Below are 12566 nucleotides of genomic sequence, written 5' to 3'. Positions count from 1 at the left end.
CTCATGTGTGCTCTCCCCACAACAGAGACTGCTCCAGAATTGCGGCTCTCAGGCACAGATGTCCTGGGAAAAACTGGGGTAATGGAAAGTCGCATATAGATTGCCTGGAAAAATCTCTATCCTCTTGTTTCACTGAGGAAATTCAGTTATTTCTTTTCTTTCCTCAAAATCCAGTTCCCTGCCACCCCAGCACCTACACACTCCTCCCCTCCTGCCTGCTGCCTCTGTCAGACACTCATTTCTACCCATTACTGGACTCGACTCTTGCTGTGAAACATCTGAAAAGATCTGAGCAGGAGAAAAGATGTGCTGTAACCTGCCCTTGAGCTAGCAAAGGAATGCCTTCTCAGTTTCACACTATGGGTTAGAAACATTAACCAAATAATGTTTTCAGAAATCCACATCCTGGGTAAAATGAGTAATTATTTGTCTGTGTCTGTTCCAGCCATCTTAACTCATGTTTGTTTTGGCTTGATCCTAACAGCCAGCCGAACAGCTCCGTTAGGATCCTGCAGTAAGCCAGCAGGAGCTGCTACTTTTGACTGAACAAGTTGCTTTAAAATTCAAGTTTTACAGTTGCAAAGTTTTACAAACAATTTTACTGATGCAGTGTTTGCATAATACAGTTAGTGTAATTAAACAAATACTTTCCATAAGTAAATCCTGATTAACATCATTAGAGCTCATGTACTGAGACAGACCACACCTGATCACTGTATTCAAGATTCTTGTAAAGAATTCCTTATTGCTTGTAAACATCTGTTTTGGTACACAGGCATCTTATCACCAGCCAAAATATAAATTGTGTTAGAAGCTCTCATTAGGAAAAAGTAATCAGTCCTCATTCTAATCAATCACACTACTGCCTGTTAAAAAGACCAGAATACTATCAGTCGCCTCCATGTTAAATACCTTTGAAACAATCACCTTAATTAGCCTTCATTTCCATAATTACTGATCTCAGAATAGTTTTGCAAAGAGGAAAAGTAATCAACTGCCTAGAAAAATTACTCACAAAGCACCAGCAGAGTTTGTTGGTTGTTTTTTTTTAATAAAGGCTAATTAAGCAATTAATGCTCTAATACAAACAATTAGGAATTGATTTCTAAAAATTTTTTTCTACAGAACCCAGTTTCTTATCCTCCACAGCTATTACTTTGATAGCTTCGAGGGAATATTATGCCAGTCCAGTCTAAAATGGCCACCTCAGTACAGGAATGCAAAGAGACTTCAAAAATCTTTTACAGTCGCAGTTTTTCAATCAAAGTGTATAAAATTTTAGTCTAGAAAAATAAGTATAGATTGTATACAGTTACTGTGCTTGGAGACTGATGAGGACAGTGCACCACTCAAATGGCACAGGCATACGGAAAAATGCAGATGCGAGTATTCCTTAAAACTGTTGGTGTGTTTTGTGGTTGTTCTGTTTTGTTTCTGTTTTTTTTCCCCTCCTTCCTCATACTTTTAGCCTAAATAGGTGCAAAAAGTATTGTTAGGTTGCTAATGATAAGTCTAGTTGCTGGCAAGAGACTGATGAATAGGTGGCTGGAAGCAGCGCACGTGTTCCACGGGTGTGCTCTCTCCATCGCCAGACTTCAAGTACTTGTCCAAAATAGCAATTATTTCATCATTCAGAATCTGGAACTTGCGAATTCTCTCAACCATTTTCTTCAAAGGCTGCAAACATCAAAAAAACAGACACACAGGAATTAGCTTTGGAGATAAAAAGCCTTAGACACAAGCAGCCGATGCTGTTACCTCACCTCTCCCAGCAATGTTATGAATGTTTCCCTTCTACTGCTAATCCAGTGAAAAATCCAAGGTGCGTTTTGGTTCTTGACGGTGCTGCTTTTTGTACAAAAAAGGGCGATTTACAGCAGCCTTGTCATAGTCTGAATGCACGTATATGAGATGAGAAGCATTAAGAAAATCCCACATAGCCAAGAAATAAGAATTCGCGCTGACTAGCCTTCAAACTCCAGTACTAATGCCTTAATCTTTTGTTCCTAAAAACCCTGATGCCCTCGTTTTTGACATTTCATTTTAAAAAGCAACTGCTACCTCTACGCTGCAGCAGAGTACAAACAGCTCGGATTTATTGTCGCCGTCGTTATTACTACCGGGAGTACAGAAGAGATGTTTTCGACTCACCACATTCTTTATGACCTCGTCTTTGCCATCATGCTTTTGGACTTTCAACAGGTGGTAGCAGAAGTCCAACACATCGAAGCGACGCTGCTGTCCCAAAAGCACGATGATCATGCAGCCAGCCCAGTGCAAGCCGTCTCCAAAGCACTGCCTGAGACAGGAAACACACCACAGAAAGCACGTTTCACCTAAATCTTCAGAAATGCATCCGCAAGAAATGCTCAGCAATCAGCCGTTATACTAAACTACGTACGTATCACTCTAGAATATGTTAGACATTAATCTAGATAATACTGCAAAATCTCTAGTAAATTCTCTTTCCCGATCCCACAAGTGATGTAAATAGATACTTAACAAAAACACAGAAGCCTCCCCCCACATCCACCCCCCCACCCCCCCTCCCGATTTTACACAACATAGAGTTACTCCAAAAACATTTACTCCCCATTAGACTCCAGCAGCATTATGTTTCATTTTCAAAGGAAATCACACTTTCAAAGAAAACAAATTGGGAATTCAACACCACTCTGTTCTTTTGGGCTGCAGGCATGAAAGGATGCAAACGTCCTATGCTGCTGCCTCTATAATTGCTCAGTGGAAAGCACGTTACAGCTCAACAGTTATTATCAAAATTAACGAACCCAAGAGCTACAGTTCCTGGTTAACTCATGTTAATCATGTTAGCTTCCAAATGCTCGTTCTTGCTCTTAATTCAGAGAAGAAATTACTTGTTAGAAATACATGCACCAATTTCAGCTATTTTATTTAAGTTCAGTGTCCACAGGGGCCTGACGATTATTGAAAGATGCGTGCTAGGGCTGTTGGTCATGGGACCTTTCCTTATACAGTGGCAATACTTAAATTAGAGGCTTATTTTTGTTAAAGATACAATATCGTCTGTGTTCACGGGTTACGAGCCCCTCCCAGTGATCGCAGCACTTCCCCTCGTGTTCACCCTCAGCTCGTGTGGACAGGCAAACAAACGCCACCATTCTTGGCCCCCTGGCCAGGGAGAGGGAGGAGAGGACAAGCGAAGGACTGTTGCCCGCAGGTGGACCACGGGCAGCTGGCCGTACGTACTCCACTGTGAACTCGTGTGTTCCCACGGGGATGCAGTAGACAAACTGCATCGCGCTCCAGAGGCGATGGAATTCCACACACTCGTCCACGTGCATCACCCCATTGCTGGGCAGGGGCCCGCGCCAGATAGGATCATCCAGGAAAGAGCGGATCCTCGTCAGGATAACTTCAAACATGGACAGGCCGCAGCAGAGGCGTTCCTTGGTCAGCAAGTCCCCTTCCCTCGCGATTGCGATTTGCTAAGGTGGAGAAAAAGAAAGTGCACACTCCTGGTAAAAGCCACTTGACCACAAGACTATTTAAAAACAAAATAAAATGAAGAAAAAACCACCACCACGTTTTTCAGTTTCACTCGGTTTATTCTAGGAGATGTTTCTCCTGACTTTAAGTGAGGTCAGGGGCCACTAAGCTGAGGTTAAGTTCAGTGGAAAAAACAGAGAAAACTGTAAAAGCTTTTTCAAGTAGACAGGCTTGAAAGTAAGCAGCACTAACTGCAGGAATGCTAATCCTGAACTGCTCCCAGGGAAGTTTAAAGATTCTTTGCCTGAATTGAGGCAAAAAGCAAAAGCCAAGAGTTCAGCGCTCTGCTGATAGTACGAGCAGTAGCTCCCACCTGCGCTCTTCTGCGTATCTCCCTCGGGCGCTGCTGTTGGAGATGGGAAAGCTCCAAAGGCAGCACAAACGGGCTCAGACAAAACCCAGAGATGGCAATGCCGGTTAGGGCTTGTCCCAGCTTGTGCCATCACATGGAGAGCTTTCTTCCACAGAGCAGCAGCACACAGGAAGATAAAAGCAGTCGGAGGTCTGCTTCAGAGCGCTCCGCTCTTATTTTCAGCTGTTCACATCTCAGTCACTTGTGAACTGCTAAGGTCAGCAGGGAATTGATGTACCCCTCATGCTGAGAGAAAGGAAAATAGTGCTGAAGCTGCAAAGGCATTTCAAGAACGTTCTCTTTGGTCATTGTGTTTCCAGGAAAGCTCAACTCAGCCCATTTTCCGAGACTATCTACTCATTTGGCTGAGACAGGAATAAATTGTTTTAAAATATATATATATATGTGCACAAGAAAACTGATTGCTTTTGGTGGAATTTGCACTAGGACCTCCCAGGCTAGCCTGTATCCTGAGAGGGTATCAGACAGCAACCTACGTAGAGATTAGCATTTTTCCCAAAACATGTCAATTCCACCCCGGTCTCAAATGTTTTAAATTTCTGAGCTTTAACAGCTTTACCAACTCCACGGATCTGAAAAAAACCAAAAAAATTCTGTTGTGTGAACAAGCTGGATGTGCAGGATGAAGTTCTGACACAGCTATTGGCACGTGCGAAAGGACAGGCTTTCTAGAGCTCCGAAATTTCTTGAATTGACTCTGGCACAAATGAGAGAGAGATTACCTGGGGTGTTCCTAGCCTTTCAATGAGAGGAACCAAATGTAGTGGAGCATATTTTGATTCTAGTCTCTTCATTTTAGCATCAAGTCTTTCACCCTCTGAAAGAAAAAAAAAAAAAGAGAGAGAACACTGATTCATTGACATGGTAGCTGACAATTTTATAAACTGAAATATTGAAATTAAGTAACAAAATTCTTACTTTTACACAATCTTTATTCAGTGCAGTAGAAAACTAGGTAAGTTATTTTTATGGGTCTAAATAGTTGGTTAATCTTCAACGTGGTTTTAGAAAAATACATATTTATATTTTGAAATGTTGCATCGCATGTGCAAACAAAAAAGCCCCAAGGATTTGTAGTAGAATACATTTAATTAACTAAATTGAAGACTGAATATAAGGCTCTATTACACTGCAACTGCTAACAGATTTGACTCCCGCTTGTACCAAGCCAATTAAATTGTCCTTATCATACATAAAATGCTTGACTCTAGAAGGCGGGGTATAATGAGGGTGGAATTCCGTGTACGACAAGGCTTAAAAAAGCAGTTGGCACCCCCTTATCACTGGTAAGTAGGAAATGTTCTCTGGCAAATGGGAAAATACTGTTTACAACGGTCTGGTTAGTTTTATGCAGAGCTGCAAGTAACTACGGTAAACCTGGAAATATTCTCCAAGGTTTTTAGCTGCCAGGATTTCTCTGAGCAGAACAAATCAGCTGCTCTAGCAGTAAGAAACAGAAAGGAAATGGAGGAGCAGCACAGAAAGAAGAGAAGCATGAGGGGATAAAAAAAGCTCACTTTCTGATGATGAAGGATGAAGAATGCAGACACCAGAGGAAGGAATCCTGCAAACGTTCACCACCACATGCCCAGTTTAGTAAAAAGGCCCATGAAAAGGCTACTGGGACCAGGAACCACTTGCGTTTACTTACCTTGCTGACAGACTTCCTATGCCCTGTGTGATCCAGCCTACCCTATTTAATTGACAAGCACACAAGCGAAACTGTACCTTCGGAAAAGCTTCTCACCACCTCCCCACAGAGGGGTAATACTGCCCTGGGTATCCATCCCACTTTTCCCTGTCACGGCATTCCTCCTCTTCTCTTTGAAATCGCACTGAGCCTGGCTAAGCAGCACATGTTTTTCCTCCAGCCAAACAGGTTGGAATCTGTTACCTCTGTCCCGTAACTAACAGCAGTGATGTAAAGGATGACTGCGGAGAGTCACCAAAGCCACGGCACATGGCAGCAGGCAAGGTGAGTGGAAAGCATTACCCAAGGAAGGTGTTTTCACTTAGCTGATACCTTTGACGTGAACTCTGGGCAGGATATTTTGGAACGGCGCCGCGTGCAACAGGTCACACACCTCCTCTAGGGACTGGAACAAAAAGGACATGGAGAGACATTTAGGACCAAAGAATCCCCAAAACCACACCAGACCCCCAAAAAGGGCTTCCAAAAGCATGCCGAGCTGCTATGGGAACAGCAGAGGGCAGCCAGCCGCTGCTGCCGGAGCTGCTCTGAGCCCTCGCTTTCCCACAGGATCGTTCCCAAAGGCAATGTGATTTCACCAGGTTACCTCGGATTCCCAAATAAACTCCAGCAGCTCTCCTCCCACCCTCAGCTGGCAGTTTGTAAAGGACAGGGTATTTATTAAAAAGGCTAATGCAGAATGAATAATGTTGGTGTGAAAGCGGCAGACGGCTTCGGCGCAGACGAACAGAGCAGTGAAGAAGGTGACTCACTGCTTGGTTATTTTTACCAACACTATTCCCACAACCTGTTATCCCTCGTGGGGGGTGCATCTCCCCGCCAGGCGGGCTGAGGCACAGGACAGCAGTGGTCAACCACCTCTCAGGATATATTTTACATCTTTAGAGGTAGGGGGAAGGAAGACAGATGTCTCCTGGTTCTTGGCTGCTGTATGTGCAGAGACAATGCAGAGATGACGAGAAGCAGACACGACTTCGCCGTGCCCCTCTCTCCCTTTTTGGAGCAGAGGCCCTGCTCATTTGTAATCCCTCGGCGCTAGTATTGGAAGAGATATGTTCACCAGCCATACTCTCAGCAAGGCCAGGGTTCCGGAGTTAATACGCCTTTCCCACATCTAGTTCCTTACGGTCGGACATGATGCTCTTAAGGGTCTTTTCCTACCTAAATGACTCTATAATTCTATGTCAACACCATGGAAATGCACGTGCTAGGCAGTCAAGACTAATAAGACCCACCAGCAGAGATGCACTACAGACCTACATTTTGCACCAAGGTAAAGTCTAACCAAGCTATGATAGATGACCACAATGGAGAACTACTGAAATATATGACAGGACATTGGGGCACCACTGAGGGCAGAAACAAGAGGAGGGGCAGCGAACAAGGGTGTATTACTAGGAAGTGTCAACACAGTGGCCTTCTAAAGAATGTACCTCCAGTGCTGGTGTCACTTTGGTACAGCCTCAAGCAATCCTCCCAGAAAGCAGTGAAGGCCCTCACCTGCCTGGCCTTTCACCACACACCCTGTTAGCCCGAATCCAAAGTAATCCATTTTCTCGTTTTGTTTGAGCCATCCCATTACTGACTATGGGTTTGCTGGTTGTCACCTGGCCCTCCCAGTTACTCTCCACCACGAGGGATGGATCCTCTAACACCATGAACAGGACTCTGAGGAACAGCGTGTCTTCATTAGCTTATCTAACATCAACAACTTTAATACACTCTAGAGAAGGGGTCTTCACGTGAGGATTTATTTTTGTGCAGGCCCCCAGCCAGCTCGCTGAGGAAACGAGGTATCTGGTTTGCAGTCAGCAAAGATCTCTCTGCGATGGCCAAGTCTCAAAGGCACAATGCCGGTAAAGAAAGGGAAGACAGCACACCTGCTGCTTTTCTGGCCCATAAGCAATGCCCACCTTTCCCTCTGGAAGCACCCAAAAGCATGAAGACCAAGAAATTACATCTCTGTCTGTTTTCTTCGAACAGTAGATAGTAATAACGTGGAAGGAGAGTGGGAAAAGAAAATGAGAGGTAGGGATAAATAGCAATTGTAGCACTGTGTCCTCAGCAGCGGGCAGCTTCACACGCTGTAAGGTAGAGGCCAGGCATATAGGAAGCAGCTGACAGACTGGACATGTTTCACAGCTTCATTCAAACTAGGACGGACGAACGTCTGGCAGAGTGGGCGCCACTGTCAGCCATCCAGGCAGCAAGAAGGATGTCCAAGAAGTCCATGTTAACTTTGTGATGTTTCAGATGACAACAGGAATGACAAGCAGGGAAGGAAAATGACAGTACCAGATGCACAACTCATTGATAAAAAGAGAGTAGCCACTCTGTGACTGACTGCAGGAATACTATATTTGATCATCATTTATGATGAAGGCTATAACATCTGATCCTCAGGTACCATACACGAGGCACTGTCTCCCACCCAGCAAAGTCAGGCATCCCTGCTACCGTGCAGACATGAAAGCCTCTGCAAGACCGTAAGAGATCAGAGCAAGGAACTGTTTCTACCCATCTGCCCATCAGCAATAACAGACTTGCAGATTTCAACCTTGCTATTTATGACGTTAGTAACAAAAATTGGAGAGTACATTTTGAGAGACAGATGGGTTTTAAACTAGCACAGCAGGCACCCACCAGACTCTGTTCAATGAGGAGGCAAAACAGGACAGCATTTCCCACTTCCCGCAAATTCTGGAAGCAGACAGTCTTCAGTTCTGCATATTCAACGATGTCCTTCAGCTGATGGTGAAAAAACTCCAAGATACCTGAAATCAAGAGAGACGCAAAACATGAAATCTCAGGAGCCAGAATGAAATCTAGCGATGATCACACAGACACACCGGTTGTTACCTCGTGAAAGCAGACAAAAGATCCTAGTCATGTCGGTAAGAATCATACGGATCAGGACTAATTTTCCTTTCTGCCTCAAAAGCACACCAGCTTTCTAACCAATTTACCTATTCAAAGGTTGCACTGAATGTGCACAAGTACACTGTATCAGAGCACAACTAACTGAGGGTGCAGGTTTGGAGTTCTCTCTCCGTGTATCAGCACACAAGATTTTTTATCTCCAGACGTGCAGCCTAGAGGAAACCGAAAGGAGCAATATTTAAATACATTAAAAATCAGAGGTTATGAAGTGTTAAGCCAGCTGTGTGCTGACCTTTTTAACTGGCTAAATCATGCGCAATGGAGTGCCTAGCTTCTCACTCCTGGAAAAGGGAGACAGCATAAGAGTTAAGAAAATTATTTCCAGGAGCAGGAAGAGAGACTAGGGCTCTCATCTGCTCTTAGTCCTGTTCCAGCCTGTTTCCCCCCAACCTGCTGCACTACCCAACAGGTTCAATTCATGGCTGTTATTTTCAGTGATGACAGAGGCAGCAAGGAGCAGAGCACTAAAGACACAGGGAACGCAGGTGGTCTCAGGCTACAACTCCGACAGTGCCACAGATGCCAGAGGCGATCTGCAACCTCACAAAACAATCAAATACAGAAATCACAAGTCAAGCTCTGCTGGCAAGGGTACACCAGATCCTGCTGACAAGCACAGTCAGAACACTGTTTCTGTCAAAGTTTTGCCAAAAGCTGTTAAAAAACAGCTAAAAATTACCATTCTCAAAACCACGTAATTTACATAAACATATGTCTTTTCCACCAAACCTCTCCCAAACGATAGTGATGTGTAACGTGCTGGTGGATTTCCATTTCCTTCCCCTCTAGCCCCAGAAAGGTTGCGCCGTCCCTTGGTTAGAGACAAGCCCAGGAAACCCCGGGCTCAGCAGCTGCTGCAGGGACCTGAGCTGGTCAGCATCACGGAGGTTAAAGTGATGTGCAGGATGGGCAAGGAAGAGCAGAGAATTGCAGTAGGTCAGACAGCTCTCTGGCTTTTTATGAGTTGATTTTTATCAGCGTTTTTCCATCTGTCTGCACAAGCCCAGCCCTTTTTAAAAGTCACCAAAACCCTCAACTGATGACAGAAGAAAATACATCGTGCAAAGCTTTGGAATCGCGTGCTACCTACAGCAGTTCATTTCCATTACACTGAATTAAGTCAGACAGTTAAATCTCCACTCAATGACATCCAAAGTAATTGAGAGGAGTCAAGGAAAGAGAGCACAGATGCCCCCCACCACCTTCCCATGTGTTCCTTGGATGCAACTGATGAACGCTTCCCATGTAGGATATTAGACTTTGGTTACCCAGCAAGGCAATGGCTGGGAGGAGAAGGCACAAACATAAAATACAGCCTGGAGCGTATTTATGCCAAGGAAATCCCTCAAAATCAGCAGAGGAACTTGAAAACTTACACTGAAGGAAGGACTGTACAGCTAACCCACACACTTCTACAGAAAGTCTCACATCATTAAAATTAGCAACATGAAACATCAATAAAGTGCATGGCGAGGGGATGCAGGGCTGGCTCTGTTGTATCACAAAGAACTGTTTGTCAATAGAAACTCTGCAGGCAATGAGCGTTGTTGCCACATGCATTCAGTGGAGATAAATTTCAGACCGAACTTCAGTAGTTTAGTGACTCAACAGAAAAACAGAATGGAAAAACTAATGGAGCAAGGTCAGATGTAGTGAGTGCACGCTGTTTGACTTATTCAAAGGAAGCACACTTAAATCTGGCTAAAAAGCAAACAAGTCATGCCAGTCCCCCCTTCCCCTAACACTGGGACAATGTCATAATGAAAAAGCTCTGCAGAAGACCGTTGGTGTCTGTTCAGCACTGTGGTATAAAGGCCAGTTGCAATCCCCAGGTGGTTGAGCAGCAGCGAGCGCTTGTGTTTGTTATTTAAACACGCATGCCCACCATGGCAGTGAGATGCTGCAGTGCTGAAAACTGGGATTTCTATTTTAAAGATGAGGTTGAAAAGGCAGATTGAGACAGCAGAAAATTTTTCACACAAAATTTGAGATGCTAGGAAAAAAAATGCAGAATGAGGCAACTGAAGCAAGCTTTACCACAAGTCTACAGTGTGTTTTAGTTACACGCTCTAGTATTTCCTTTGTGTTTTTCTCTGTCGATGAAAGGGCTTGCATGCCTAGCAAGAAAGGTCTTCTAAGCACCAGCTGCTAGAAGTCAAGTCAAATACTTTCCCCATACCAAGACTGGATGCATTTCTGGTAGCAAAAGTCCACTGCGTTATCCTGGACTTCGGTCTGTGCCATAGAGGAAATCAAACTAGGATATCTACCAGTGCTTCTGGCCTTAGTATCCATGGCATGTACACAGAGATTGACGGTGACCTGCCAGAAGGGCTGGAAGATTCCCCCAAACACAGTGAGTTAACTGTAGACTTCACATAGTTACCATGGTGAGAAAGCACTACCCGAGGAAGGAGGATATTGGCTTCCCAGACAGACATGGGGATGCTTTTGCCTTTATCTTGCATGGTGAGCAGGGAGCAAGTTGGTGAGAAACAGAAGCTGTGCAGAGCAGCAAGAACAATTCTGCTACTGCAACACGGAAACAACCATCGGTCATGAACGGGTTGGAAAGGAGGGAGGGTTTCAGACTCCCTTCAATCCCCTGTCCAGCCTGTGGATTTTGTGGGGAGTTTCAAAAGAGGGATTGATGCCCAGAACGATGTTTTGTCAGTGTTACGTGGGCAGGTCTGAAGTGAAATCCTGAGAACAACTCACGTCGCCTACAGCAAATATAAAGGAGCAGGATGGCACGGACAGAAACCAGGAGCAGCACAGAGGACTGTGATCGGCGACAAGGAATGCTATAACCTAAACCCTTACTGAAGGGGAGACTGAAACCGAAGCAAGACAGCAAGTCCACTCAAAAGCATGAGGACAGCAGAAGTCAAAAAGGCTTTAGGTTCATACCAGAAAAATTACCTATTGTCTTTTACAGTCATTCCAGGCTACAGAATTCCTCTCAAAGTCCTTAAAGATCCTCATTTATTCACCCAAAGCCATATGAATGCAGACAATCACATGCATTTACGAAGAAATTGTGTCGTTGTTTTGAAACACAGAACTGTATTTTTGTGAAAAGCTATGCATGCAGACTGAAGCCCTGCAAAAAGAACAAATATCTTCGGAAAGTTCATTTCACTTAACTGCATGCAACCTTCCTCCTTCCCCGAATTTTGTTTGTGGTGCAATTCCTAAGTTACTGAATTAGTTATACATACATAACATTTTGCAAGCAAATGAATCAAGGCTTTTTGCTCCTTCTCTCCAAGAAAGCAATTTTAATTAAATCCCTCTATTCCTGCAGGTAGGATGACGTTAGGTGTCATAATAATCAATTTTATAATCCCAGTTTCTGATTTACACAGATCTCAACAGAAGAAAAGGCTGTTGATATAAAATAGATCTAGTAAAGCACAGAAGATTAGTAAAGGATTAAGTTCCACCTCTGCTTCCAAAATCCTATCTCAACAGCACTCAAACAGTGGATGCCAAGTTTCAGCTGTGCAGTCTGTACACTAATCAATTTAGGAAGTCAGATCAAGTCAACACATGCAACGCAAAGCTGGTTGGATTTCTTCACTTTGTTCTATAGAAAATGAAAGGTGACCAATCTCAGTTCACGTCTACAGACTCAAATCAAACTCGTTCCAGAGATTGTAACAATTCTGGTACCTAAAAGATTAGGATGAAAATTGACTATTAATTCAAGAACTCAATTGCCAACTAACAACGAACCAGACCTTGAGTAGAATTCTTGGTCTAGTTGCGTTATGGGCTGTTTTTTGCAGAGTACTGACTTGACTATTGTCACGTAAAATCTGCAACAGAAAAAACTACTCCCAAGAAACTGGGTGAAAGAATGACCTTAAGTTTATGTTCACTTTCATGAAGACCTCCAAATGCTAGCTACAAATACTTCCTGGACTCACAAGAGACATCATTAACTCTGTATATCAGCAGTCATGTCATTCCTTTCAACATAAATGTTTGTAAGGTTTAAGCATATGCATG

General features: G+C 43.9%; 1 protein-coding gene across 4 annotated transcripts in view; it reads right to left on the bottom strand.

Moving 5' to 3' along the window:
- Positions 1–1489: 1489 nt before the first annotated feature.
- Positions 1490–12566, bottom strand: part of CYFIP1 (cytoplasmic FMR1 interacting protein 1) — a 59614-nt gene continuing 48537 nt past the window's right edge. For all 4 annotated transcript variants that reach the window (XM_009988119.2, XM_086619205.1, XM_009988120.2 and 1 more), the window contains 6 exons: positions 8256–8386; positions 5925–5997; positions 4624–4718; positions 3229–3467; positions 2152–2299; positions 1490–1677 (listed from right to left, as the gene is read on the bottom strand). In XM_009988119.2, coding sequence (XP_009986421.1) covers positions 1513–1677; positions 2152–2299; positions 3229–3467; positions 4624–4718; positions 5925–5997; positions 8256–8386 — 851 coding nt within the window. In that variant the 3' untranslated portion in view covers positions 1490–1512. The remainder of the gene's footprint in view (positions 1678–2151; positions 2300–3228; positions 3468–4623; positions 4719–5924; positions 5998–8255; positions 8387–12566) is intronic.

Source organism: Tauraco erythrolophus, chromosome 1 (genome assembly GCF_009769465.1).
Source record: "Tauraco erythrolophus isolate bTauEry1 chromosome 1, bTauEry1.pri, whole genome shotgun sequence".
Taxonomy (NCBI): Eukaryota; Metazoa; Chordata; class Aves; order Musophagiformes; family Musophagidae; genus Tauraco; species Tauraco erythrolophus.
Note: the sequence above shows the minus strand (reverse complement) of the source record. Positions and strands in the feature narration are given on the sequence as shown.